Source organism: Anolis sagrei, chromosome X (assembly GCF_037176765.1).
Source record: "Anolis sagrei isolate rAnoSag1 chromosome X, rAnoSag1.mat, whole genome shotgun sequence".
In the NCBI taxonomy this organism is placed as follows: domain Eukaryota; kingdom Metazoa; phylum Chordata; class Lepidosauria; order Squamata; family Dactyloidae; genus Anolis; species Anolis sagrei.
The window spans coordinates 30,815,243-30,842,091 of record NC_090034.1 but is presented as its reverse complement, the minus strand read 5'-3'; the positions used below and the strand labels follow the sequence as shown (position 1 = coordinate 30,842,091).

The 26,849-nt window shown below is 46.2% G+C and overlaps 1 protein-coding gene across 10 annotated transcripts in view; it reads right to left on the bottom strand.

Moving 5' to 3' along the window:
- The window catches only part of ATXN2 (ataxin 2), a 47,137-nt gene that overhangs the window by 3,158 nt on the left and 17,130 nt on the right, over positions 1-26,849 (bottom strand). For 3 of the 10 annotated variants that reach the window (XM_060786050.2, XM_060786044.2, XM_060786052.2), the window contains exons 2-23: positions 26,181-26,217; positions 23,728-23,787; positions 22,232-22,303; positions 21,669-21,819; positions 19,597-19,611; positions 18,765-18,889; positions 18,364-18,455; positions 17,783-17,980; positions 17,121-17,299; positions 15,397-15,606; positions 13,948-14,130; positions 12,649-12,849; positions 11,614-11,724; positions 10,289-10,359; positions 9,043-9,341; positions 8,364-8,427; positions 8,009-8,161; positions 6,803-6,869; positions 6,299-6,483; positions 5,439-5,571; positions 3,473-3,526; positions 210-340 (exon numbers count right to left, since the gene is read on the bottom strand). In XM_060786050.2, coding sequence (XP_060642033.2) covers positions 210-340; positions 3,473-3,526; positions 5,439-5,571; positions 6,299-6,483; positions 6,803-6,869; positions 8,009-8,161; positions 8,364-8,427; positions 9,043-9,341; positions 10,289-10,359; positions 11,614-11,724; positions 12,649-12,849; positions 13,948-14,130; positions 15,397-15,606; positions 17,121-17,299; positions 17,783-17,980; positions 18,364-18,455; positions 18,765-18,889; positions 19,597-19,611; positions 21,669-21,819; positions 22,232-22,303; positions 23,728-23,787; positions 26,181-26,217 — 2,791 coding nt within the window. The remainder of the gene's footprint in view (positions 1-209; positions 341-3,472; positions 3,527-5,438; positions 5,572-6,298; positions 6,484-6,802; positions 6,870-8,008; positions 8,162-8,363; positions 8,428-9,042; positions 9,342-10,288; positions 10,360-11,613; positions 11,725-12,648; positions 12,850-13,947; positions 14,131-15,396; positions 15,607-17,120; positions 17,300-17,782; positions 17,981-18,363; positions 18,456-18,764; positions 18,890-19,596; positions 19,612-21,668; positions 21,820-22,231; positions 22,304-23,727; positions 23,788-26,180; positions 26,218-26,849) is intronic. The other 7 variants (XM_060786046.2, XM_060786049.2, XM_060786047.2 and 4 more) reach the window with 7 other exon arrangements.

Here is a 26,849-nt window from a genome sequence, read left to right as displayed (position 1 = left end):
ATTTCATTTATGAAATATGATTTGTGGCTTCTGTCTTCTTACTATATGGAGAGAGTTCATCCCAGCTGCCAACTTCTTTTTGAGAAAGACAGCAGCAGGGCAGCTCCCCCCCCCCCCCCCCCCCGGAGCTGGATACATGGTGGCCCCTTCCATCAGGCCTGGGCACAGCGTCAAGACCAAAAACGGCTAATGGGGACGGGGCAGCTTACCTGCACAGGGCTGGGGGCAGGGTGGCTGCCTCCATGCTGGCCCTGCTGCTGCCCCGTGGGGGTGGCTGACGGCTGCGGGTGAAGGGTGGCACTCGGGTGGGCATACTGCTGGGCAAGGGAACCCGTGGAAACTATGAAGAAAAGGAAAACAACGCATGGAGAACAGACCCCCCAGCTCAGAGACTCGGCACACTCCCTGCACTCTGGACACCTCCCTTTTGGACCACGCCTTTTCTAAACGGAGGCTAGTCTTGGCTCTTCCTTAGCTCCCTTAGGTCTCCTCTGTCACTTATCTTGGATTCTTGCCAGAAAAATCTAACAGGGAAAACTGTGCTTTTGGTCATAGGTCCCTGTGCATCAAGATACTGGACTTGCATAATTTCCTCTGGATGCAGCATTTAGGTTATCAACACACCATCCCTGCCATACACAATATTCTTTCTTTTTTTAATTTTTTTAAACAAATGTATACATACCCATAATTACTATACTTTTTTCCGTTTTCATTCCCTTCTCCCTCCCCACACCCACCCCTCCCCCTTCCCTGTTGACAACTTAATCCCTTTGTTTCCCATTACATGAGCATTCTTTCCATTCTATCTAATTTTTTCTTCCAGCTTTCATAAGCTGGTTTAACAACCTGCAACCATCTGTTAAAGGGAGTCCACATTTCTTTAATTTTCTTTGTGACCAAGCATGTCTATAATATTCAGTTGTATTTGGTCTCACACATATTCACACCATTTTCCAAGTGTCAATTTCTTTTTATCTTTCCACCCCCAAGTTATTACTGCATGTGCTGCTCTAAAAATCATCATCATTAATTCTTGGTCCTTAATTCCTCTATCACGATATATATGCCTATTAACAAAATTTGCATATTTATATCAAATTTTATTTTAGGATGTAATTTAGCCTGGTTTAGAATTTGATTCCAGAATTTTTGTATCTCTTCACATTCCCACCATAGATGTGAATACCATGCTTCTCAACTCCCACAATCCCAACATTTGGGATATAATCCCTGAATCATATGTGCCAGCTTAATTGGTGTTCTATACCATTACTACCATTCCTTTCCTTGTCAACAGAGAGCAAACTACATCTGCTAGTAGAAAGTAAGTGATTATTTCAATTTCAGGCAAAAGGTCTTCCTGAAGAGATATCCAGGGTTTCAAACAGCAGGTCCCAAACTTGCTGTAAACACACTGAAACCCTAAAATCTGCAGCAAACTCACGAAGAGGGTTGTTGCCAGAAACCACATCCAGAGTAACAACTGCTGGCCTTTCACATGTCAGACTACTTACATGAAGGAATTATTCCTCCCCCACCTGCTGCCAAGTAAAGTAGAAAGAAGTCAGTGATAGTCTTTGCAACCATCAAGCCTCGTCTGATCACATCCTTATTCCAAATGGAGCAGAGGTAAACTGACAGGGTTTGCCTAATGGGCACTCAGTACTGAGTGATGTCAGGTAATATGGCCCTTGGTTCACTACACAGGATTTTATACAAACGAGCATTATGAAGAAGGAAAAAGAAGCACGCAAGAAGAGGCTAATCCCTTCTAGCCAGGTGGAAGGGAAACCCAGCCCAGTTTCAGGCAGAAGGTCTACTTCCTGCAGGGAATTTCCTTTTCGCCCCAGGATGGTGAGGTCTTCCGGAGAGGAAAAGGAGGGGCCCTGTGCCTCCCTGGCCCTGGGGACACAGGAAATGCCAGCCCCCAAGGGAAGCAAAACCTGCATCCAAGGGTGTCCTGGCTCTCAAGAGATGCCGACCCTCCTGGTGGCAGCTCCTTTTGGTGCGCTCTGAGGGACGGGAATCTAGCACTGCCTCACAGGACCACAGGTCTGAGCACAGGGAGCCCACTTCCATAGCTGGAATAAGCAAAAGGCTGCACCTGCGATACATACGTCTTCAAGACAACAAACAGTATAGAGAGAAGGAGGGAAAAGTTAGCTAAAATCAGCCCCTATTCCACTACTGTAATTGAACTAAATGAAAGTGAGCTGAATGAAATAGAAGTCACCATTAAAGAATGCTCTCATGAAACCTAGTCAAATGGCAACGGAGACTATCATTTCAATAGTAAAAAGCAGAGTACTTGCACAGCGTAAATACCTTTGGAATCATGTAAATAGGAATTACAGACCAACCATGGGTTCAGTTTGACCAAGAGCAATGTGCCTGGAAAGAACTTGTTGAATGAGTTCCAATGCAAATTCCTGGGGGAGATTGGCACAGTCTTTGTGGGCCTGAGAGGAGCTGTGAAGAGTAGGCTGGGCCGGGTCAAGCGGACCACCTTCTTGCCCTCCTAAACAGCTCAGTCTACTCACCTGCTGTTCTGAGACACTGAATCCAAACACACAGAAAGTAAAACCTGGAACTTCAAAGGTCCAGCAGCCTGACTCTACCTGCCTTGATAATGAGGCCGGTGGGCAGCAGCTCCCTATACCAGTTCTGTGAGATTCAATCTTGCAAAGACAACTCTCAGAACTCAAATCTTCCTGGAGCCTCACTTGATACCCCCTCAGACTCATCAATGCCTCCTCTCAAGCATCTACTTGGAAAGCATACCCTGGATTCTTACAGGTTGGGGGAGGGGGGTCCCCATATTTGGAAGCTACCTGCTTTGATTTCCCCCCTGCAGTGATCCTTTGGCCCCAAAAAGATGGCATCAGAACACACAACTAGTTTTAAATCCCTCCCCAAAGACACATCAAGCATGGTCAAATTATCCCCACATGGTCCCTAAAGTGTGTGCGCGCACATTTCTAAACAAGGTAAAAAGGGGAGGGGGTGGCACTGTGGGGCATGTAGCTCCTCAAGCTGGAGCTAACCTGCCATATAACCCAGTTTCTGAATCCAGATGATCTGCTTTGAATGGGATTATATGAGTCTGCACTGTCATATCCAGCTTAAAGCAGATCATCTAGATTCAGAAACTGGATTATATGGCTGTGTAGATGGCAACTCAGTCCCTCCCTGCTCATGCTGTGGCTCCAAGGACATGCAAAACACACACAGTCACACCAGAAGCCATTTTTAAAATTTTCATCAATAGCAGTCCATTGTTGGCTCTTATTTTACCTACAAACGGATTGGGAAAATCATCCATTTTTATATTTCTTACCAGTTCCCTTTGTGTCCTAGACCTCATTTCCCATAGATTTGGTGCAGAGGCAGATGGAATTTGTCCCACAGATTTTGTTTCACAGCAGTTTACTATATAAAAATCAAAGTTAGTACAAAAAACCCAACTCACTGGCAAAGTAGAAAGAAGGGCCTGTCTCCTTGCTGTAGGGTATTTTGGGGCATGCTGAATTTGGGAAATAGAAAGGGAAATTAGCCACATGCTACAAGATCAAAGCCCCACCTCCAGTCTTCTGGAAAGCTGAACATTATATGCATTGGCAATCCGGAAAAAATTAAAAAGGTTTTCGAATGAACGAATTCTTAGCTGGACTATAAATGGAGAATAAAATGTTGATCATGTTTGGTGAAATTAGCATGGTATTAAACAAATAAGGATCAAAAGTATTTTAACTAATTTGCAGTGGAGATAAAATACATTAATCCCAGAAAACTGGATGCCCACAATAAGCATAGTTCCTTTCTCCCACAAACTGTTCAGTACAACATACAGACATTTTAGCAAAGACAGACGACTACGGAGACGAGAGACAGAGCAGAGAAACAAAGTGAGGAAACCAGACACAGAACAAGAAGCGACCCAAGAGGAAGATACAGAGTCACACTCAGGAATAAACCTGATTTGGGGAAGGGGTTGCAATTCAGACCCAGCCTTTCAAGGCGCCACAGAAGCCCCGCAAATTCATGCTACTGCTCCTCACGCACGGAGACAACACAAAGTCCTTCTCTCTCTCTGATACCACCTTCTGGAGCAAGGTGTACTGCAGGGTAATAATGTAGGACAGTTTTGCTACATTCCAAAATAGACAATGGATATATCGACACTGCTTTGCATCTAACATGCCTTCTAGTAATGTCAGCCATAACCCCATAAAACCAAGAAGTGTTACAATCCCCATATATCAGATGGGAGAAAGAGTGTTCATGGGCCGAGGGAAAAGGAAAGATCTGCCGATCACAAATACATTCACATTGTAAGTAAGTTTTCGTAGCACACACCAAAAGAAACACTTCCTTTGCGAGTGGAAGCTAACTTGGCACCAGACAGTCGAGAAAGCAGGAGGCAATACTCACAGTATTGCAATATATGGAACCTGTATTGAAGGTGACAAAGTATCAACGCACCTGATGTTTCAACTTTCTAACAACCACATCACAATCTCCATAAAACGGGATGGCACTGACTGGCATCACCAAACAAATATAAACCTCCTGTCTTCAGCTACAGCGTACTCTGAACAACAGAGGGCGCCTGAGCACCTCGGAGCGTCTGCCTGGAAAAGACTTGGCCTCACATCCAAGCAGGCACCTTCAAGACAGTTGTCAAGAGCAAGAAAAGATGCCGAGGAGACATCTGCCAAGTATGAGGGGGAAAGGAGGGGGGGCTTGCTATGTACTTGCAAGGTAACCAGTACCTGAGGTCACAAGGCAGACTGGCCTCCAGATTCAATCCAGAGAGGCACCTGTTCTAGGAAGCTGAAAAGGGCCACAGCGCCATACACTTCACAGCCAGGACTCAATCCATGGCTGCGAAGACCGACAGCCAAACAGGACTGAGGAGTAGGAATTGGCTCCCAGGATTGTGCAAAGGGAGGCCCTGGTCCCACAAATCCCTGCACAAATTGGATGAGTCAGAGAAGAGGGATATTAGGGAAAAAAGATTATTTATAGACTCTGCTGATGAAACCTTGACCTCTGTGTTTCAGCGGATGCTGGTTGATGCAAGGCTTTGGGAAAAGGCGCTCCTTGTCACATGATAACCCCCCCCCCCCCCCCCGCATTCCCCCATGATCAAGCAGAGTTTGGAAGAGGCCTTTGCAGAGGCAGGAAAGAAGGAAGATGACCGCAGGCCTTTTTCTAAAAAAGGATCTGACATGGAAGAGTCAAAGGGATGGTGCAATGGCATTCTTGCTTCACAGCTGCTCTTGGTTCTCTGCGTCTCACACAACTGGAAAGGGACGAGGGTAGGTGTTTTAGCTGATTTTCACATTTATACAGAAAGGGTCCCTTGGCCCTCATCAACTCAGTCAGTGCATCTCCCGGAGCAATTTAGAAACAGAGCAAAGGAAGCCTCCTACCATACATGGTGTGTGTCTGCTCATGGGCCCCATACTGCGTAGCAGTGGAAGAGACTAAGCCAGGCTGCAGATGTGCTGGTGGCGCCATCATCCTTGCATTGCCCTGTATGACAGGGCTATAAACGTGAGGGTGCTGCGTAGGGTAGAAGGGAGAGAGAGGGGAAAGTGAGAACTATATCACCATGGGGACTTTAGGAGAAGCAAACAAACACATAAAAAACGAATTTCCTCAAGTTAGCAAAGTGCATGACTTGGATACCAGAAATCAAAATCTCAAATCAAGTGTGAAAAAATATTAGAAGGAAAGCTTTCACAATCCAGCACAGCTCTACTCTGTCAGATTTTCTCATTCTTGCTGTTCTAGAACATAGGCCCCTGGGCTCTGTGGCACTATGGGCATGCCACCAGGTAGCACAACACTTTTCAATACGAGCAGCAGGAGGTACTAATCTCAGCTGCACTTTGCATCCAGGTTATGATCCAAGATGGTGCTTCTTCAAGCGATCTGACGCAGGGGACCACTCCCCTCAATGACCCAGCAAAACATGGCACACATCTGTATGCACTGACTGCAAGCATTTCATTCTTGCAAACTCCTTGAGCCAGCAACCCACAGCTCAGAGACTGGCACTGGTCCACAGAACACTCCTTTGAGAGGCACTACTATAAGGAGCCTTCACACATCTTTCAGCAAGAGCATCCTCACACATAGCACCACAGGTAACCCACCCCTGTGGCCTTCCTCAAAGTGGTATGGAGTGTATTAGCCTTCCGACAGCACCCAGTGTGGCAAAGTGTGCAAGTAAGAACGCCAACATGAGTGGAAGTACAAGAAAGCAAGAGCCCTGCAGAAGGCCTACCTGAGACTGATAATGTGGCACGTGCTGAACAAGAGGCTGGTTGGGGAACTGCTGGGGGCTGTAGGCAACATACTGTGCAGAATAAGCCGGGGGGGTGGCGACGATTGGCGCCCCGGCTGCAGAGGCAGGGTGCATCATGGCATTCTGGTGGTGCTGGTCTTGACGCTGCTGGGGCATACTTGATACTGTGGGGAAGAAAGGATACGTTAAAGAGGATGTGGCCCCCTCCCTCTGCCCTCCCTCCCCATCTAGATGACAGACTTTACTTGAATTCAACGGTTACCATCTAACTTGCTCTCCTGTTGATTTTTAACCCATAAACACAATAGCACTATTAAATCAGGCAAGTCCTGTCATAAAACTGCAGATGGAGAGCCCAACAATTTGGAAGGGTGTGTAAACAGCTCTTTTATGAACAAATTAAGATGCAATAGAGCAACTGGAGTGTCACTGTTCCAGATGCAAGGGAAGTACCAAGAGCATGCAGTGTTGTATCATTCTCACCTTTACCTGCTCTATAGGTCTTGGCCTGGTTGACCGACATGGGGGTCATTGGAATCGGGTACAGAGGCTGAAAGACAAACAGGCCTGCCATGAGAAATTCCCACAGATGCATCTTCTCCAGAAGCATTTGCTGAGTTCTGACCAGCAGAGGTTTGCCCTTCATTTTTTTGGGGGGGGGGGGGTGCTCCCTTCTTGGGCTAGCTATGGAAAGGAGGGCAATGCAAAGCCCCAAAGAGGCCTCCGGGGGGGGGGGTGCATGGCAAGGGTCAGAGGGCCTGTCAGGGTCTTCACAGTCCTCTACCATCACAGTAGGGGCCCCAACTGCTAACAGTTTTTCCCCACACACCCAATTCAGACTTATTGTGGCAAGATGTCCAAAAGGGCAGCTTCAGGTCCCATAGAAAACAATAACTTCACACTACTCCCCTAAAGTGCTTCATTAAACCTGGAGGGGAGAAAGCAGGCTTTATCCGACCAATGCTTTTACACTTGAACTGGAAAGCCAGCGCAGGGCGCTCTAATCGCAAAATAAACTGGGGCCAGTCCAGCCCCCCCGCGGGCAAGGTCAGCTCTCCCTCCGGCACAATTGGCAGGCCTGCTTGAAGCCAGGGGGCAGGTGGAGAGGGCCGGGTTGGGAGGGAACGGGATTAAAATACTTGGCTCAAAAAGGGCCTAAAAATAAACACCTCGCTCAGAACCCACCAGCGCATGCTCTCTAGGCAGCAGACCGACTGCCAAAGACGCAACGTATTACTACAAGCTGGTATTTTTGGAGTGCTGCAGTCGCCATAAAGGAGCAGCTGAATTCTACTCACAGCTCGACTGAATGTTCCTTTCAGACCTCACTTGGGATTCGTCAAGTTAAAGATGCACTGATTAACCAAGGATCAGATAACACTGGATCCAAAGTCAAAGCACACAGCCAAAACATGGGGCAGCCTGTTCAGCCCACATGTTTAAGGCAAACCTTGGTGCAAATTTTAGCCATTGGTAGCACTAGCTTCAACCTATTCTCTAGTCTTGCCACACACAAACATCTAGTAAGAAGACCTGTCGGCTTCTTGAGAGCTATCTTGGCGCGCCTCCCCCATTGCCAGGCTCAAAAGTGCCCTGCTTTCCAACCTCCAAAGCAGTACTGAGCTGTCATCCCCATTTAACCCCAAGAGCATGGGTTTATTTGCTGCAGGAAAACACCTGGCCGTTTACCTGGACTCCAGGGCTCACGGGAACAGGGTACATCATGTTGGGAGCGAAGCAAACCGGCTGGGTGTAGACGGGAGCAGGCTGCTGGTGGCCCAAAATCGAGGGGCTGGGCTGGGCCTGCGGACGGGGTGATGTCGGCGTAGTCGAAGGCTTGGGCTGCCAAAAGGAGGAGCACTTGAGTTGCAAACAAGCGCCTAACAAGTCAATGACAAGTGCATCAAGACATCCCCAACAAGCTGCTTGTGATGGGTGTAAAGGCCCAAGGACAAAGGTTGTAGTCTCCCCTTCAAAAGAGAGAAAACAGAGAGACAACTTTGGAGAACTGAGATATGGGGACACCTTCCTTTCTTACACTCACCTGAGCAAATGACCGAGGATTGAACTCCTTTGCATTAGGATTTAGTGTTGATTTTCTAACTTGTCTGGAAAGAAAATACAAAGGTGGTGCATGTCAGCTGGTGCCCTGCCACAGGATCAAGCTGAATACATGCCCCCTTCTCCTTTTTGGGGGACGCAAAACTTGCGAAGGCTGCACATTTGTCCTGGGAGGGATCTACATCTAAAGAGGGAGGAAAAAATGACCAGAAGAGAACTGGGAGGCTGGCCCACTACACCTCATGGCTCTAAAGTAGGAAATGACTGCATCGTATTTCTTCCTCCAGAATATCATCAGCTCCTTTTCACTGGGAATGAGAAAGTGGACCATGGGGACGGGGCCACAGGCACAATCCCGCAAGGACTGTTTAGATCTCCCCATGGGCATAGGCCTCCATGGGCACTGTTCCTTCAGCTGCCACCCTTACAGGCAAGACGGAAGGTGGCTCCCGACAGGCAATCTGCTAAATATTCCGAAACCAAATGTAAGGTTTAAGTGGTGTTACCAGAAGCTTCTGAGAAGATCAGACATAAATACGGAAAACACAAATCAGGATTACAGAAGAAAATGCTACATATATCCTTGGAATTCCTGGGCCACCAGCCCTCTTCTCCTATCTGAGGAAAGGCTTTGCGCAGGGAGGGGGGGGGGGAGTACTCACTCAGTGGTGTCCTTTTTCTCCTCTTTCTCCACTTTTCCTCCAGGGCTGGAGGTCTGCACCCCCTGTGAGGTCACCTCTGGCCCCGGCTTGGGTTCGGCGTTGCCACTGGGTGGGGAAGCACTGGGGCTGCTGGGCTTGCTGCTGCCGGCGCTGGAGGGGGTGGCCGTGCTCCCTGTGTCCACAGCAGGCTCCTTACAGCTGCCATCGCCCTTCTCCTTTGGAACGTCTCTGGACTTCTCCGCATCTCTGCTCTTGTTTAACAGCTGCTCCACACTTTCTGGGGCAGAACTCGGTTGTAACTGCGGAGGAAAAGAAGCATACATTGCGGAAGTACCTCCAGAGAGAAAAAAAGAGAAGCACAAAGGCATGATCAACAAACAAATCAGGAGAGGGGAAACCATTTCCCAGAGCCCCTGTTTTCAAATGAGATTCATCCTGTTTTCTTTACACAGATAACTGAGTTATGGACAGCTATAAATAAAGCACAGAAATATTGGTTTATTTTAAAATGGTGGTTCTAAGTCTTTTTAAAAACCCAACCCAAGGGCAGTCATTCAAAACAGACAGGTTTCATACAATGGAACATTATGGACTTCTGTTAAGATTATGACCAATCTATTTAAAAATGGACATCCAAAATGTAATGAGCTAGCTGACCACACTTGTGTGGAAACCTATGTGTTGCATAAGTCTTTTCATCAGATTGGCTGTTCTTTGAGGGGGGTCCACTTGGTGGCAAACCTGGAAAATTCTCCTAAGGGACAAGGACGGGGGGTAGAAGATCCAACTGACCACAGGCATATTAGACTTTTAACAATTAGATATTGCCAAATTTTAAAGTTTGCCAGCAAGTGTTCAATTCAGCATGAATGCTTAATTCTCTTGAGGCTCCTATCCCAGCAGGTCCTAGGCCAGAGCAAAAGGAAAATGGAAAGCCTTACTGAATGGCGGTATTTGATGGCCTTCCCCAGAGATCATCCCACGTCTGTTCCCTCCCTCTGCCCCTGGCTATACATAACGTTTCTTGAGACATTGACCATAGTATCATTCAACCAATCGCTTGCAGCCCTCTCAAACCCTCTTTAAGTTCCAAGGATTTCAGTGCGGCAGAGCGAAGCATCTCCTCTGACCTGCAACAGCAAAGGGATGCAATTCTGCTTTTCTCCACTGGACCAGGATTTATTTTTTGGGGGGGAGATATCCTGCATCAATAGTAACAATCAGTGACAGCAGCCAAGATACTTACCCTAAAGTCATTCTTGAATTTCTTCAAGTCATCAATCTGCTTTCTATGTTCTAATACAGCTGGAGAAACACCTGGCAGATAACGTAAGACATGTACATATAACTACAATGGCATGCACATAGTTGGGGAGGGGGGAGGAAGAGGAGTGGGAGGGCAGAAACCAAAGAGCCTGAGGGAAGCCACAGCTTCCGACTCCAAAGAGAACAGCCAAAATCTGGAGGGCTGCCTGCGCTTTGCTGGGTGGGTGGGAGCCCCCAAAGAGCGCAGTGGAAACTAATCCAGTCACAACCCCAGAGGCCCGAGGGGGATCAGGCAGCTGCAGCAACACAAGAACCAACCTAATCTGCAAAGTAAGCGTTCTCTTTCTTCCTTTCTTTCCTTTGTGTGTGCACAAAAATATTTGAGGGCTGCCTCTCATTTTATTTTCCCACAAACCTTTATTTGTAGCCCAAGGAACATAGCAATCCACCTATGAGCTGTGTTTCTGGGCCCAAACACATTGGAAAGTCTCCTGTTAGGGAGCCAGAAGCATAAAACAGGCATTCTCTTCCTTCTGATTGGATACACCCAAGAGTGCATCTGCACTGTAGAATTAATACAGCTTGATGCCACTTGAGCAGCCCTGGCTCAATGAAGGCTGGGGGCTGTTTCCCTGCAGGCTGCCCAGGCCCACTGTGGTGATCCCTCCCACATCCCTTTTTCCAGCTTCAGAGTTGGAGCCAGAAGTGGGACTTTGTGTCGACCATGTTTGGTGTAGTTCCTAAAAGCCCAGCAAAAGCTTCCCAAACCCAGCAATGCTGTAGAGGTTTCTAATCTCTCCCTTCCCTCAGCCCTTCCTGTATCTGTAATTCCGAGGAGATGCCTCTGGGCCCAGGAAAGAATGTCTTGCATCTCCTTGGTTGGGTGATACGTCATGAGAGTAATGAACTCTCTCTCCATCACATTTACAGTTGCAGTTGTACCAGTTTCACTGCAAGTTGAGAAATGCATGAGCCAATAAGTAGATGCTAAAACCCTCTCTTCTTAAGCCAAGAGCTACATATCAAATAGAGCACATCAAGGGGTAGAAAAACATCCCAAGGAGCTTAACCAAACACAGTTCTGCACAGCCTCAGCACAAGGGCTCTCCAAAATGTCATTCCACTGAACACCTGAAGGAACGTTCCCTCACCATTGCACCAAAAACCCAGGGTCTCTTTCTCCTTTCTTCCTTCCAACTGCCCTCCCACTCAGTATTTCTGTGAATGAGACTTGTGTACATTAAAAGGACTGTAACAGGATGACCTATTAAGTGACAATGGTGGCCTTAAGCCCCTGAATCCTACCTTTGCATTCTGGTTTACTAAAACTAGGAGACATTTCGCTCGGCTTCTGATGTTCCTTGGCTCCGACAGGAGAAGAACTCTGCCTCTGGTCCTGAAGTCTGGAATCTTTAGCTAGAAAAAGATGGCAAAGTCAATCAAAAGCTGGACACCCCAAACATTGGAAATTTTGTATGAAAAACACTCCCATAAGTTTGAAGAGTTTGGTGCAAACTGAAACCCTCTGCAAGCCCTGGGCCAACACCACTGGCTCTACCTGAGCTATTTTTCTTGGGAAAGGGACAACCTCAAACGAAACTTTGAATGAATTTTTTAAAAAATGTTAAGTTACTAACAATACAACACAGGAGCAAAGTGGAACTATTTTTTAACCAAACCTGCAAGAGACTCACCAGGCATTGCATATTATTTCCCTTAAAGCAGTGGTTCTCAACCTGGGGTCCCCAGATGTTTTTGGCCTTCAGTTCCCAGAAATCCTAACAGCTGGTAAACTGGCTGGGATTTCTGGGAGTTGTAGGCCAAAAACATCTGGGGACCCCAGGTTGAGAACCACTGCCTTAAAGTGAGACTTTCAACATTCTCGACATTTTTGTAAAGGCCTTTGCAAATTAAATTTATAGGGTCTCTTCCAAAATATGCGTAGGAACCCGATTTTTAAAAGCATCATTATACACACACACACACACACACACACACACACACAAATAATGTTGCTTCTTGTGTATGCAAATACTGATTGGTGAAGCTGAAAGAAGGCCAGAGGGAAATATGAAGGCAACAAAGAAAGGACATACTTTAGGTCCTGGTTTTGTGTATTGTTTAACCAGCAATTTAGAAAAGTAGGAGATGTCTTATACATAAAGCTTCTCCTTCTTCGCTCAGCCTCCCTCCCTCTTCTCTCAGGCAAATTGGGCATCAGACTGCCTTACGATGTGCGACCCTAATGCAGAAACCAGAATGAAGGCATTGGGAGTTGTGGAGGCCTAGCCTGCCTTTGCAGCGAGAGCGAGGGCAAGACTTGCTTGAGGGCTCTGTTACCTTCAGCGGAGGGGGTGCCAGCATGAGTGGCGGCTGCTGGGCAGGCAGGGGCCGGGGAGGCAGCCGGGGCAGCAGTGGCAATCGATTCGGCCAGAGTGGGGCCAGCTTGCGGGGAGGCCAGTGCGGGGCCCGGGGCACCTCCTCCGAGACTGCTCTGCCTGGGAGACCGGGGCCGATGGGCTTTTGGGGACGACCGCGTCACTGGGAACAGGAGAAAAGAGACCCCATTGCAAGGCACTGCAGCTGCTTTGCGAACATAAATGTGAAACCAAACACCAGGCCTGCACTGCACTTATAAAACTGTTAGTAAAAACCCTCTTTACCTTCCTCGGAAATTCCCCAGATTTTTGAGAGGCGGCTCCCCCAATCCCCACCCCAAGCAGCAAGTATTCCTCATAGAGGTGCATGTCCTCCCTTGGACGCAGAGCAAAGATTCCTCTCCTGTGAAACAACACTGGATTAACTGACTGCACCAAAGCAGACAACAGTAGAGGGAAGCCAGTGTAGACAGTCAAAGAAGTGAGGCACAAGCCCCTTGCCAATTCCAAGCTCACTTCTATGAGAGGGACTATATCTCAAGCTGTGCTTTCCAAGTGAACTTAGCTCCCAAATACATGTAACAAGGAAGGACCAAAGAAGAAAGGCTCCATTGAAACCTTGAGGCACGATCTTATGTCCATCCTCCCAGGGAAACCAACTTATAGATCTATTGACATTTGCCTGTTTTTATCCCACTATTACCTCCTAAGATTTCAGAGACTTACAACACTCACTTCTTCCCAGTCATCCTCAAAGAAAGAGAGGAATCAGGAAAACATTTTCAGTTACCCCCAAATTCAGGTGAGACTAAAAGCATAAGAAACCCAACTTGCCTAGCATCCTGCCCTTTCTTAATTCTTCTACCACAGAGGAACCTTCAAAATAATAACCCTTTACAGGATCCAGGGAGCCACTGCATCGAGAGTTCTGTCTCTAAGGCTCAACAAATGTTTACTTAGTTTTCCCATCACAATCTCTTACTAGACCCCTAGCAACCCTCGCATGGAACTCTGAGGGGTTCCATAGAACCTTGCTTAAGAAACAGAAGACGGCAGAACCCATTGCAAAGCCTCTGTGCCACGGAGGCCTCCTCCACATCATCAGAGAGAGAGCAGCAGACATGGATCACCTGAAAGGACAGTCCACTGCCCACCTGACAACGGGTGGAATAAGCATGCACTTCGCAGCCGAGACGCACAGCGCAGTGTGGACCGCAAAGCCCCCAGGGCCGCTTTCTGTGGGAAGCTCAGCCGTACTTACCCCCCATGACCACAGATGACCACGTCCCACTTGAAGGGCTGCCTCGGGTGGAGGAAGGCGTGGAGGCTTCTCCTGGCACATTGTGAGAGACAAATTCTAAGCCACTTGAAACCATACCCCTCCCCGCAGACACTCTGTGGCCTCGAGGGTGCCGCTGTGCCTTAGGAGACATCCGTGGCGGTCCTTGAAAAAGCAACACACACACACCCTAAACGGTGAACACCACAAAACACCCCCTTTTTTGCAGCCGCATTCCACCAACACATGTTTTTAGTACATTGCCACATTTAATACATTGCCACAAAGCTGCCACTGCAGAAGGACTAGAAGGGAAGTCTACTGTTTTCAAAGCTTGCAATTTCTAGGTCTCTACGCAGAGATATTTCAAGTTTTTACATATGTCATAATATTCTAGAATAAAGGCAGTGGTTTACCCTCAAGGAAACTGGCCCCCACCATGGTCATCAAGAGGACCTGAAAAGCTGCCACTGAAAAGGTTTGATCTGTGCGTCCCACATGAAAAAAGACAAAGCCTGTCCCTTCCTGTCCTGTGACAACATTAACCTCCTTCAACAGAACCAATAGACTGAGCCAAGCCCTACTGAATTCCAACACAAGTCAGCTTCCTCTGGTTAGGGCTACTCTCTCCACAACACCATGGCCTGCAGAGAGGTTTTTGCCTGTTTTACAGGCCCCTCTTTTGCCTGCTTTATGCATTCCTATAAAGGCAGAAAATAGCCTCCAATAGGAGACACTGAGAAACTATGCAGAAGGAACACTCCTGGCTCCTTCACGAAGGTTACACTGGAGGTCGGAAGGGGACCAAACAATCTCTGCCTCCTGGATCTTCTGACCCTTTGCAAATATTCCCCACAATTGTCAGAAGAATATCTGAAAGTTACATTAGCATTTATTGTTTATATTATTTTAGTCCAAGGATGTCTACTTTTCATTTTTCCCCCCCAAGGTAGGAGAGTCAGCTCTCAATCTAAACAAAAGCCTGGTTAGCTCTACTGAAGGTTTGTTTCTAATTCAGAATTTGAGACCAGCTTCAAACTCAGGTTACAAACCAAGCCTAGTTAACCCTGAGCACACCTAAGGCCTGTGCTAACGCTCACCTTTTCAGCACAGGGACAGCCTACAAGGGATGATTACAGCATTCACAAGGGTCCTATTTATATGGGTTCTGACTGGCATTGAAGCTGAATGAGGTCTTCCTCCCCGTGATTTTGGACTTTATATAAAGGACTCTCTTAGAAAAAAAAAGTGGTCAACAGAAATAACCAGGTAATAAACGCAAAAAACAATAGCTTTGCAAAGTGCACGAATTATAGGTTCAAGCCAGGAAGAGCACATTTTTTTCAAAACTATAATTCACACGAGAAAGAAGGGGGGAAACACAAAGACAAACGGAAAAGTCATGAACAAACCCAACGGTGGTCTTTGTACCTTCTGAAGACATGCGTTTAGGCATAGTGGAGGCAGGCGCTGGAGAGCCATGAGCAGAGGGGTGAGACGGGGGCCTGGAGGGCCGCGAGGGGGGCCTGGAGGGCGGCCTTGTAGGGGTGGCTGCCCGAGGAGGAAGAGTGGTGGGACCTGACGGGTAGCGAGAAGGTGGGCGAGAGGAAGGAGATGGGCAAGGCGATGGCCAGGGAACACCTGACAGAACAAATGAAATGAAGGAAAGCATAAAAACTAAAGAAACAAAATATGGGGGGGAAAACAGGGAGGGGAAAGTAAAAAATGACAAAAATGATTTCTCATCCTTCTTTGGCGTCCTTTAACCCACTGGGTTGTTCTACGGGCTCATACAAAAGGTGAAGGGCCACTCTGAAAGTTTTTCCACCCTCTGTTGAGGACATGTCAACCTGTAGAAATGTTCTGAACCCCCAATGGATTAAATTCAGGAACTATGAACACTACCGCCGAAGTATAAATCTGTCAAACTGTCTAGGTATAGCAGACCCCACTGGTACCAACGATGCCATGGGAGCAAGGAAGGCCCAAACATGCAATTCACCCCTTCCTTGTTTGGTGAAACATGGCTGTACCAATTTAGCTGGTATAAACAGTCCTTGTCTTTGGCAGAGCTGCTCGTTTGGCATGGACGTACCAGAGGCTCCCATAAGGCTGAAGCCAGCGGAACGCCTTGCCTTCTGGATTTAACGCCTTCCTATGGGAAGACAAGGGGAAAGGACCAAAACTTCTCCCAAGAAAGAGAGTTGTGTTCAGCGCCTGACATTGGCATCTATTGAGCCCTTTCAATAATGGAGTCATTCAGCATTTTAGCAGAACAGGAAATCGGTCCCCAAGCCACAACTCAGCCGTTTATCCTTGGGCCACAAACACTCACTACATTCAACCCGAGCACTTCCATGCCACGGGAAGCAAGGAAAGGACAAAAAACAAAGGGTGCCGCCCGGCACAAACGGCTGAGCACTGGCCACCCTCATTCCGACAAACGGGGGACCCTTCATGAGACTGCTTTTCTAGCCCCACAAAAGGAGGGAGAAAACCAAGTCAACCCCAGCTCTCCAGTTGCTAGACCAAACTGCAGTCAACACCACTTACCTGATGTCCCTGCGTGCCCACGCCTTATTTATTTACATGTGATTTAGAGAAAAGCGTACCCTGCCACATAGCTCCAAAGGGCCCTCTCCCCTACTCCTGACAGTATCAAACACAAGAGGGATGCCTGCCAGCATTGTTACAATTTCTCCATGCTGACCTTGGAAATTAACTCTCTCGAGGAAACAGGACTCAAAACAGCGCTGGTGCCATGTCTGATCCATCCATCATGAATTGCCCCCCCCCCCCCCTTATGATCAAGGCTGTTGCATATATTCACAGGGAGACCGGAAGGAGCGCTCAGCGGCAGATTGACACAGAATGGAGCGCTCAAATGGAGCCAGGCCAGAGAGAAATTCTTCACAGGGAAATGCATAGCTGGGATTACTTTATTAAATGCTCTTCAAAGCAACAGGGAGCCTATTTCAAAAGGAAAGTGAACTCTGGGCTAATAAATACTGTGTTTAGATCAAATTTTATCCATGAGCACACCTCTTTCTAGAAGTCTGGGATCCTCTCTATTTCGGCCTAGGATGTCATCAGGAAAAATGATTTCCAAGAGCTACTGCCACAAACACCTTGCTTAGTACTGAATGGATACTTGCCTCCATTGACTACTCTTTGGTCTGCTCCTGAATTAGAGCTGTAGTCTGACGAGTAAGAGCCTGCTCTTGAAACCGGGGGGCCTGATCCTGACTGGCCCATGCGAGGCGCATTCTGCCGCCCGGTTCCCCAGGACAGAACCTCCCGATTCCGCTGTCCTGGGGGAATGTACTTGTTCTCCCTGGAAGCCGGGGAGACAGAAGAGAGATGTGGCCATTTACACCCATGCGCTCCTGAGGGAAACAACTGCAGTTTCAGGAATAAAGCAAATGCAACGTCTTTCAAGACATCATTATTCAAAAAGTGTTTGAAGACAAACACCATACATTCATGAAATGGCTTCAAAATCAGGAGCCAAAAAAGTATTTCTGGACAAAACAGCTCTTTCCAACTACTAGGAGAGTCAACTGTAGGTTCCAAAAGTGAAGTCGAGGTAAAGGATACTTCAGACTGACCAAAAAAAACCCCACCACAACAAAACTGAGAATTTTCCATTTTTTGCACGACACCAGAACACATGGAAATTAAAGCATATACAAAATAGATGCATTAGAACTTCCCCAACCGAAGGCCAACTGCAAGTACGTTGGATTACAGCTCCCATCCTCCGCAGTGATAAGGCAACCATCTAACCAAGGTGTTCCACCACCCATCCGCCAAATACCTGGGTGCCACTCCATGGCCCTCGCGCTCAGTACCATGTCTCTGAACCGCGGTGTATTTTTCTTCTTCTGAGCGCTCATCGTTCTCCAAAGCCGTCCGCGCTTTGTACTGTGCACTAGATTCAATTTCTTCTGCTAACTGGGTGGCTCTGGCCTCCCGTTTTAAAAATTCCTCTGAATTGTCCCTTTCGAGGGGGACCCTAAAAGGAAAAGACAAGTTGAGATAACAGATAGATAGTATTGATTTTCAGTGCAGATGCCTTTCAAGACAAATATTCCAGATGTCGCATGGATAAAAGGCACCATTTCAGAGAAACCAAGTGGTGATGTGACATTTTCTCTCCTGAAAATATGTCTTCATCCTTATTCATGTGCATCAAGGACATGCGGCGAATTGTCCAGACTTCAGACATTCAGATTTTGACCACTACCTCCAGAAAAGTGGAGCTGGGTGTGTACATGTGCATTAAACAGCTACATCTTTTTGTTTTAGAAATGGGAAAGGCTCTCCATCTTGTTTTATTACATTTTGGCACATCATTCCATTAAAAATTAGTGCAGCAGCTAACATCAAATCACTTACGTATATGAAGATAAACTGCTGTCATAAGTCGACACAATGCCGTAGTTTTCTTCATTGTATCGAAACATATCATTGGGATCCCATCCGTTGGACTGGAAGGCCGAAAATATTTGGATTTAAAACAGGGCACCAACAAAATGAGAAAACATACACAGAGGGCTGGGATGGTCACAGGGGCCCATTTGATAACAAAGACAAGTACATATAACTGTGGGGCACTTGGGATTAGGCTCATAGAGTTGGAGGGGACCACAAGGGCTATCTAGTCCAAGCCCCTGCCATGCAGAAAAAGCACAATCAAAGCACCAACAGATAGCCTGCCCAGAATGTCTTGTCTTGGGACAGTGGGGGTAAACACTACAGTAAAGCCGTCACCCCCCTCAATCCAATAGGTGCTTTACCACATCAGTCTCTAAAGCCTCGAGTTCTTCTGTGGTCATGCCTTCGCCGCCATCCCAAGGCTCCAGATCCTTCTCTTTATGTTCACCATTAATTTTAGCACTGATTGAAGAATCTGTAAAAGCATCTGTAATTGAACATATATTTATTAAAAACAGAGTCAATTGATTGTGAAGCTGTTGAAGTACATTTTAATTGCCTTCAATAAAAAGGAGGCCAGCATAAGAAGCTGTGTATGCTCTGGCAAAAGCAGCACTTAAGAGAAAAGGTCCCATAAGTATACTGATATGTCTTACTATGTGCAATGAGGCATCCTCCCAATAATAAAGTACATCTAAATCTCAAGATCTGGTAAAGGATCCCTTTTGGACCACAAGACCCAAAATCCACCACCCGTCATGATCACAGCTAAAAGATGCAACAGCCTCAGTGTTCATTCTAGCCACAGTATGAGGCAGTACACTGACATTAAAGTGATTTCATCCCACTCAAACTGATGTTAGGGCTAACCTGCAATTCTGTGACAGCAACAGCATTCCAGCAACAAGGCCGAGTTCGCAGCCTCCCCAGAGCTCACCTAGTATCTGACTGAGAATGCATAAAGAACTACCGGCTGCAGAGAGACAGGTTTCTCCAGGGGCCATGCGACAGCACCTTCCCCAAGGAAGCAGCTTAGAAAAAGACTCCTACTGACTCACTGCTCTGTCACACAGGATTTCTAGTGCCAGACTGCTAAAAGTGACATTAAACATACATCCGTGACACACTACATTTTAAAAATATAGCATTATGTCAAGTCAAGGTGCAGAAAGAGACAACAGCCAAGTCAATTACCTGTTTCTGAAGGAACTATAACAGACATGGGAAGAGAAAGAAAATAAAAAGAAATCAGATCAGTACACAGATGCCAATCCAGGTATTTTGCATCATCCACCCTAGAAGAACTACCTGTCCACACATTTCTACATTGCATTTATGGTCTGAAAATCAACAGCCATGATCTCAAGATCCCAGAGAGACCCGGGCTCCTGTAGGTTCCTGGTTGTCATGTTATACAAATTTACCCATAGCCCGGAGCCCATTTGCATCTAAAAAAAACCCCTTAAATGTTGCAGAAAAACCCATTTGGCTTTGGAAAGTTCAAGACCACATAATAAAAAGACAGCAAATACAAAGCAACAGCAAATGTAGTCCCAGTAGTCCAGCCAACCTATTTCAAAGCATTGCTTTACATTTCAACAGCTTGGAAATCAGCTAAGACTGAGAGGCATTCTTGGTTTTCCCTGTCACCCTCCCCTTTCCCCATCTCTCCAGGAACTGTACCAGCTAGGGCTGATAGCCAATCCCAGTACGGACCTGAAACCAGGGGCTGGAGGACTGGTTAAACAGAACCCAAAGCTTTACAAAGGATGGTTCTGAAATCAAACACTTAAAAAAGGAATTAAATTGTGGTTGCCCCCACTGTCAGATCTCATCCTTCACCACAGAATGAATTCAGAGTGTCACGGGATGCCTGGGTTGTGATGGCACCACAGCAGAAACGTCTTCCTCATTCCTCAATCTGAACAGCAGACTCGGCTTATCTGCTCTCTGAACCGAACATCAGCTGTCTGGTCCTTCCTGTTCTCAGCATCCAATTAGTCACAGCCTCGATAAAGTATGAAGAATCAAAAGGCTAATGAACTGCTACCAAAGAGAGTGGGGAAAGGAGGCCCTCCCATGGGTGCCATCTTTCACGAACGAACATGAGCACAGCCCACCTTGAGCAATCTTCTGGATCACTCTTTGCCAGGGATCTCAGATGCCCCAGCCCTTCCTCAGAGATCTCAGGAATGCCCTTGTTACACAAATGCACTTCCTGTTAAACCAGTCCAAGGAAGCCTCAGATGTTTGCTAGCAGACACAGATCTCACACACTTTCAGAACTCACATTGATCAGGCTGTGCAGTTGTGTCCTCCCCAGCTCTTGGGGCAGCAACAGGTTCATTTCTTAGTTATATCTTAGTTATATTTCTCTCTGAGTCTTATTTTAGTTATATTTTCCCCACTGAGTCTTATTTAAAAGACAACACTAGCAGTTGACCCTAAGGATAGCAAGTGGCACTGGCTCCCTATCAAAGTACTAGAATCACAAGGAGCTTGCTTTCCTCCGAAATATTCCATATGCTAGCACTTCTATGAGCTTGGCTTCAGACATGCAAACAATTCTTTAAGATCGCTGCTCATATATCCATGACCTTAATACATTCACTCATCTGTTCAGTTGTTTGGTTGCCCTGCCCCTCTTATAAATCCAATCAGACTTTGATTTCCAATCTAGTTTCCCTGTCACTAAGTTACCATTACAACTTTCTGCAGATGCCCCCACCCCTCCCCAGTGCACAAAAACACCAACTAGCTTGTTTCATCCACAACACAAAAGGTGGCTGTGATCAGACCCTGAATGCCTGGATTACATTTACACGATCTGCCACCTCCACAGAGAGAGCTACCACTATGGCTGCTAGAACAATACTTCCCTTCCCTTTCTGACATAAGATGTTTTCTCCAATGTTGCAGAACATGGTATTGAAGGCTAGCATTTGCTGCACCCCCTCTGAGGGCCTTCTAAACCTGGGTGCTTTAATGGCACCTGGAGAGTCCAGGAATCTAGTGACAAAGCTGATCCTCTACAGGGTCAGGATCTCCAAAGTTCATTGCCTGGGATTTCTAGAACAGGGAAAGAACTGTGCTCAAAACACCCAAAGAGCTACTGCCAAACAGAGCATAGATCCATAGATATGAATGCTCTGATTCTAATTAAGGCAGATCCTTATATCCAAAAAGGGAGGAGGAGAGCTCAGCTTTTAATAACCTTCGAGAATGTGATGCTAATTTAAAAAATCATTTTCAGACACAGAATGTACCTTTCCGTGCATAACTGGTATCCATGTCTTTGAAATGCACCATCACAAAATCTGAAGACTTGAACAAGATGCTCTCGATTATGTCTTCTAGTTTTGGCCCAGGACTGGATTCTGCAGTTTTCCGATGAGCTGCGTCAAGCACTAAATCACACTGAACCACAGAGAGGACTCAATTAGCCAGAGTTTTCGGGAAGCGAGCTTGATGGGAAAGCATTACAAGTCAACAGTGGTCTTAAAAAACACGTTTTCCAAAATGGAAATGGTGAAGAGTCTTAGAAAGTTGACTTGTACAATCAGCAATTTGGCAAACTAGTTTATGAACTATCAAACTGAATTCTTATAGATTCAGGTAAATCCCTAGAAATCACTATGTACAACTTGGGTTTTTTTAAACCATATGAAGTATCAACAAGATTACAGTGAACACTTAAGATTAGGGCATCTATATTAATTTATTCTAGGTACTGACACTTTCAATGAAAGCCAGGAAGACAAAATCTCAACCAAATTTTCTGTTGTCAAGGAAGTGCAACAGGATCAGAGAACACACAAAATGCATTTACCTTAGAGCTGTAAGTTTTAAAAACGCCTTCAAATATATTGCCATTTTTAACTTGCACTTCACATTTTGAGCCCTACATGGAGGAAAAAAGAGGATTCATTAAGGGGCATTCTCATGGCACCATCGAAATTAGAAAACAAAACGCTGTGTGGGAGAGAAATGCTACATCAAGCAGTTTAGAGAAGGACACAAAAGCTCAGCTCCACTTTTAGCCAAGGTTTCCATCCCTTCCCCCAAATAGTCTTTTATTGTTTTATTTAGTGTCCCTTGTCCCAAAGAGGCTAGGCAGAGGCAAAAAGTCTCCCCGCTCTAAAAGAGAACAAGGGCCAACACACTCTTTCCTCTTCCATCCTATGCAGGGTTACGATAAATAAATGCATGTCACATTCTACAACAACTATGCAAGCCAGCTTACATAAAACCAGGCAGAAAAACCACAAAAACCAAACTACTCAACCAAATGAAAACAATCCCAAACAAACAGAAGGATATACAATCAAAACAATATTCAAACATGAATTGCTTGTCTGGACTACACATCTACAAGCAGAGGGTGAGAGGAGGCCATTCCGAATCTGAGGTGCCAACGCTACAAAGGCCTTCTGCCTGGCTGCCCACAGGAAGGAAGGGCATGGGGGGGGGGGGGGGAGGGAGGGAGGAGGTCCCAGGCAACTTGTAGTGGCATGGAGCGGGGGAACCAAGGCCCAGAGCTGTAATAGACACATGTGACACTGGCATGAGCCTTCCCTTCCACAAGCTCAGGGCAGCACGTTGGCACAACTCTACCTCCCAAGTTTGTCATAAAGACCAAAGTACTGAACTTGCCTGGACCAAGGACGGGGCTCTTTGGCCAAAAGGGCGTTTGAGACGGGGCCGTCGTGAGCGCCTGTTTTGGGAAAAGGGCAGGGTCTCATCATCACCACCTTGGCTCCACCATCCACCAGGAATCAGCAAGACCCTGTCAGATAATGTGGCATATTCCAAGCAGCGTCCCTTTTTGTAACAGTGCTCTTTGGATCCTATCTCTGGATCCTATCATTCAGATATATTGTTATTTATCACCACAGTTGTTTTCCTAAAGGCAGAGGAATCACCACCATCATTTCTCGTAAGGACAGATCTTGGTGCATTACTGATGTACCTTACAATGATCTGAAAAGGGGCCTAGCCTTGGACTGTGAGATTCTCCAAAGCCAGTCCGTGGACAACAAAAGTTTCAGTTGCTCTTTGCAAAAAACACAATGGATGCACAACAAAGGGGACCAGCAGCTCAATCCTATTTACACAGTAAGCAAGAGGCTGCATATTAGTATATTTTAAACCATAGCTTCGTATTTGGGATGACATTTCAATTTTGCCTTAAGAATCTGGAATCATGGATGAAGATAGTCTGCCAATCTCACAATCAGGAGACAGTGTCCAACGTTCTTGCTTAGAAAGTTATCAGCGACAGGGATGAAGAAAGCATAGTCAAAGAAAGATACAGCCATAACTTACGACAACTGATGTGAGTATGTGAACCATTCGCATATTTGCATATATGCCTTGAAAAGAAATCTGAAAAAGAAAAAAGGGGGTAGTAGACATGAAACTCCCAACTGTCCCAAAGGCAAGTGGCTGTACTAGAAAGGCCTTGAGTTGGATCTGAAATGGCCCTTCTGGCAATCTAATACTTGATAAAAACAAATAAACAGGGCAACCGCAATTATGACATGACATAAAATTGTTTTATTGGATTTCTTCTCTTCAAAGCAACTTTGACTTGGGGTCTGAACCAGCCCTAAACCAACTGGTAACCAGTGCAATGGGAGGTCTGTTGTCTGGGGCAGCAACTAGGCTCTGACCAGTCTTTCAAAACCACATTTTCAGCCATATGACATTTCTGCGCCATCAAAATAAGAAACACAGCAAGGCTGGATTCACCCATAATTGTACACGACTGTGACTAAAACAGAACATGGCAGCAGCCTTCTATGGCCTTCCCCACCGCCACCCTTTTTAACAGCATGTTTTCCATTCTTATGATATTTATCTGATTTAAGTTTAGATAAATAATTGCCATACTGAGTGGAATCTCTGAAGCACCACTGAATATGATTTCCCACATATGGGAATCAGGACTTCAGTGCCCAGCCCCACTTTATGACCAGTGGGAGTTATGGGCATGAGCAGAAAGACTGAACTGTGTACATAAAACCTGAGAAGTTAAGCAACTAGGCCTATACTAGAATACTTTATACAGTTTATATAGTAAGTTTTTTCTGGGTACAGGACACTGAATGTTAATCCCTGGAGCGCATGGAGATTCCGAGAAATGACCTCCATCATACTTGCCGCTTGTATATACTCATTACAAACCTCACTGTAACCTTCCTATTGTTTTAGATTACAAAAAGCAAGATGGACACCAAAAGATCTGAGCTTTAGATTCCTGGAAAGACAGGGATACATATCCCAATGTTTACTTGGTCATTGAACAGCTAAGGATTTCACAGTAAGCACACTGATCATAGGAGCATCTCTTGAAAAAGGGACTTGACAATCAACTCAAAGAGCCATGTTAAGATGGCTCCTTGCACCAGGCAAGGAGATGCCACCAGCCTCTTCCTGATGATAACCACAATACTCACTGTTAATTTTCACACAGTGAGAACATGGTGCCTGCAGTCTATGATGGGACCTCAAGATTGCATTTTGCCAAGCGCCAATGACGTTGAACTACAACTTTAGCCACCTACCCGGCCTAGCTGTGGCCCTTCTTCGGGTACCCCTAACAGACGGGAGACGCCATAGAAGAGATTGCCTTTGGAAGGCCGGCCGGTTCGGGTGCGGCGTGAACCTCGGCCCTCCAGGCTGGAACCCGCCACCATTCGTCGCCCACCTTTCCTCATGATGCAGGCAGGAAGGCAACTGAAAAGTCCATCATGGATTCTTGCCTCACCAACTGACAGTACTCCCCTTTGGAGGTCCCTGACTACCTAGACGCAACCTAGCCCTGCAGATACTGAAGCCCACTGACTTTGTGACATCATCTATTCCCTGAAGGCAGCATGTTAGGATGCAACTCAGCTCATGTGCATTAAGGTTGCCTCTTGGCTTATCTTCAATTTCCAATACAACAAAGTTGGTTGAGAGGTAACACAACTCCCAATCTGCTTCACCATGGAACACAGCCATGGAGCAATTGTGCATATCTATAAAATTTAAATTACTTTTCCACTCCTTTGAATTCTCCTAGCTCTCTTCACCTTCCTCAAATAAGGAGAAACCGATTGCAGAGAAATATCAAGCAACCTTGAATCTCGTTTAAGAGTGGAAAGCGGGAAACAAATAAATCTAATAACAGTGTACAAGAAGACTGTCTCTCTGATCTACTCACAACAGCATTTCTTAAAGCCCACTTATTGCAAATAAAATAAAACTACAAAGGAAATCAGTGCTGTACTTTATAACTCCAGGGAGATTAATTTATTGCATTTTCTATACCTCTTTTCTCAACCCTGAGGATGTTGCTTTTTGGGAATGTTCACTCCTAGCACCCAAGCTATCTTACTCACTGGAGTGTTTAGAACTTAGTTTTGTGAGTTCTGGGTTATCCTTTGGGCCAGATCTGGTGATAGCCCAAAAAGGGATGAGGGAACAGATGGGGAGAAACCACATGGGGACCTGATCCTTTCATGCCAGGACTCATACAAGTAACACATGATGTTGTCGGTAGCCTGCTGCTTGCAAATCAGATTATACTGGGAAGTATAAAGATGCCAAAATAACCCATATTCTATATATTTTGGGGAACTATGCAGAAGAGGCACAATAATTTAGAAGTCACATCCCCAAAACATTTTCATTCCTGTTTGAGACTGGCAACATTCCTTTCCCAAGAATGCATCATCATCATCATAATCAAAAACACATAAAGCACTATACAAAGTACAAAAATGTGCACTTACCGTTGGTTGAAGCGGCCCTTTGCCACTGTTACGGCCTCTGAAATAAACAAAACCAGAACACAGATGTAGGAGGCGCTGGTAGTTCGATTCTAAAATCACTTCCTTTAAAAATAATTTTTTTCCAAAACTTTCCAAAACTTCTGAAACAGCTTCGTTAATGGCAGATACACATGTACAGTAGGAAAAAACAGCACTGGCACTGGGGAAACTTCAAGGGCTCTTCCACTCAGGCTACTCCTGACCAAGGGGCTGTTCCACTCCAGGCCTGCCTCTGCTGTCAATGCTGAGGAGGAGGAAGCAGTGACACCCTCTCAAGTGCCACTTGGCTCCCGCTGCCGGGCTTCAGTGGAGTGGAAATCCAAAACACCTGGAGGGGCCAAGTTTGCCCAAGCCTGGATTAGATGCAGCCATGCCACAGTTCAACGTTATGGGATCCTGGGGTTTGTAGTATGGCACTCTTTGGCAAAGGAGGCTAAAAAACCATGCAAAACTACAGCTCCCAGGATTGTGTAGCATTGAGACAAAGCAGTTGGAAGTGGTTCCTCGTTAAGATCTGCCTGATCCACCTGGAGGGAGGGAGGGAGGCAGGAGAGGGAATGAAGGAAGAAAGGAGGGAGGGAGGGAAGGAAGGAAAGAAGGAAGGAAGGAGGGAAGGAAGAGAGGAAGGTG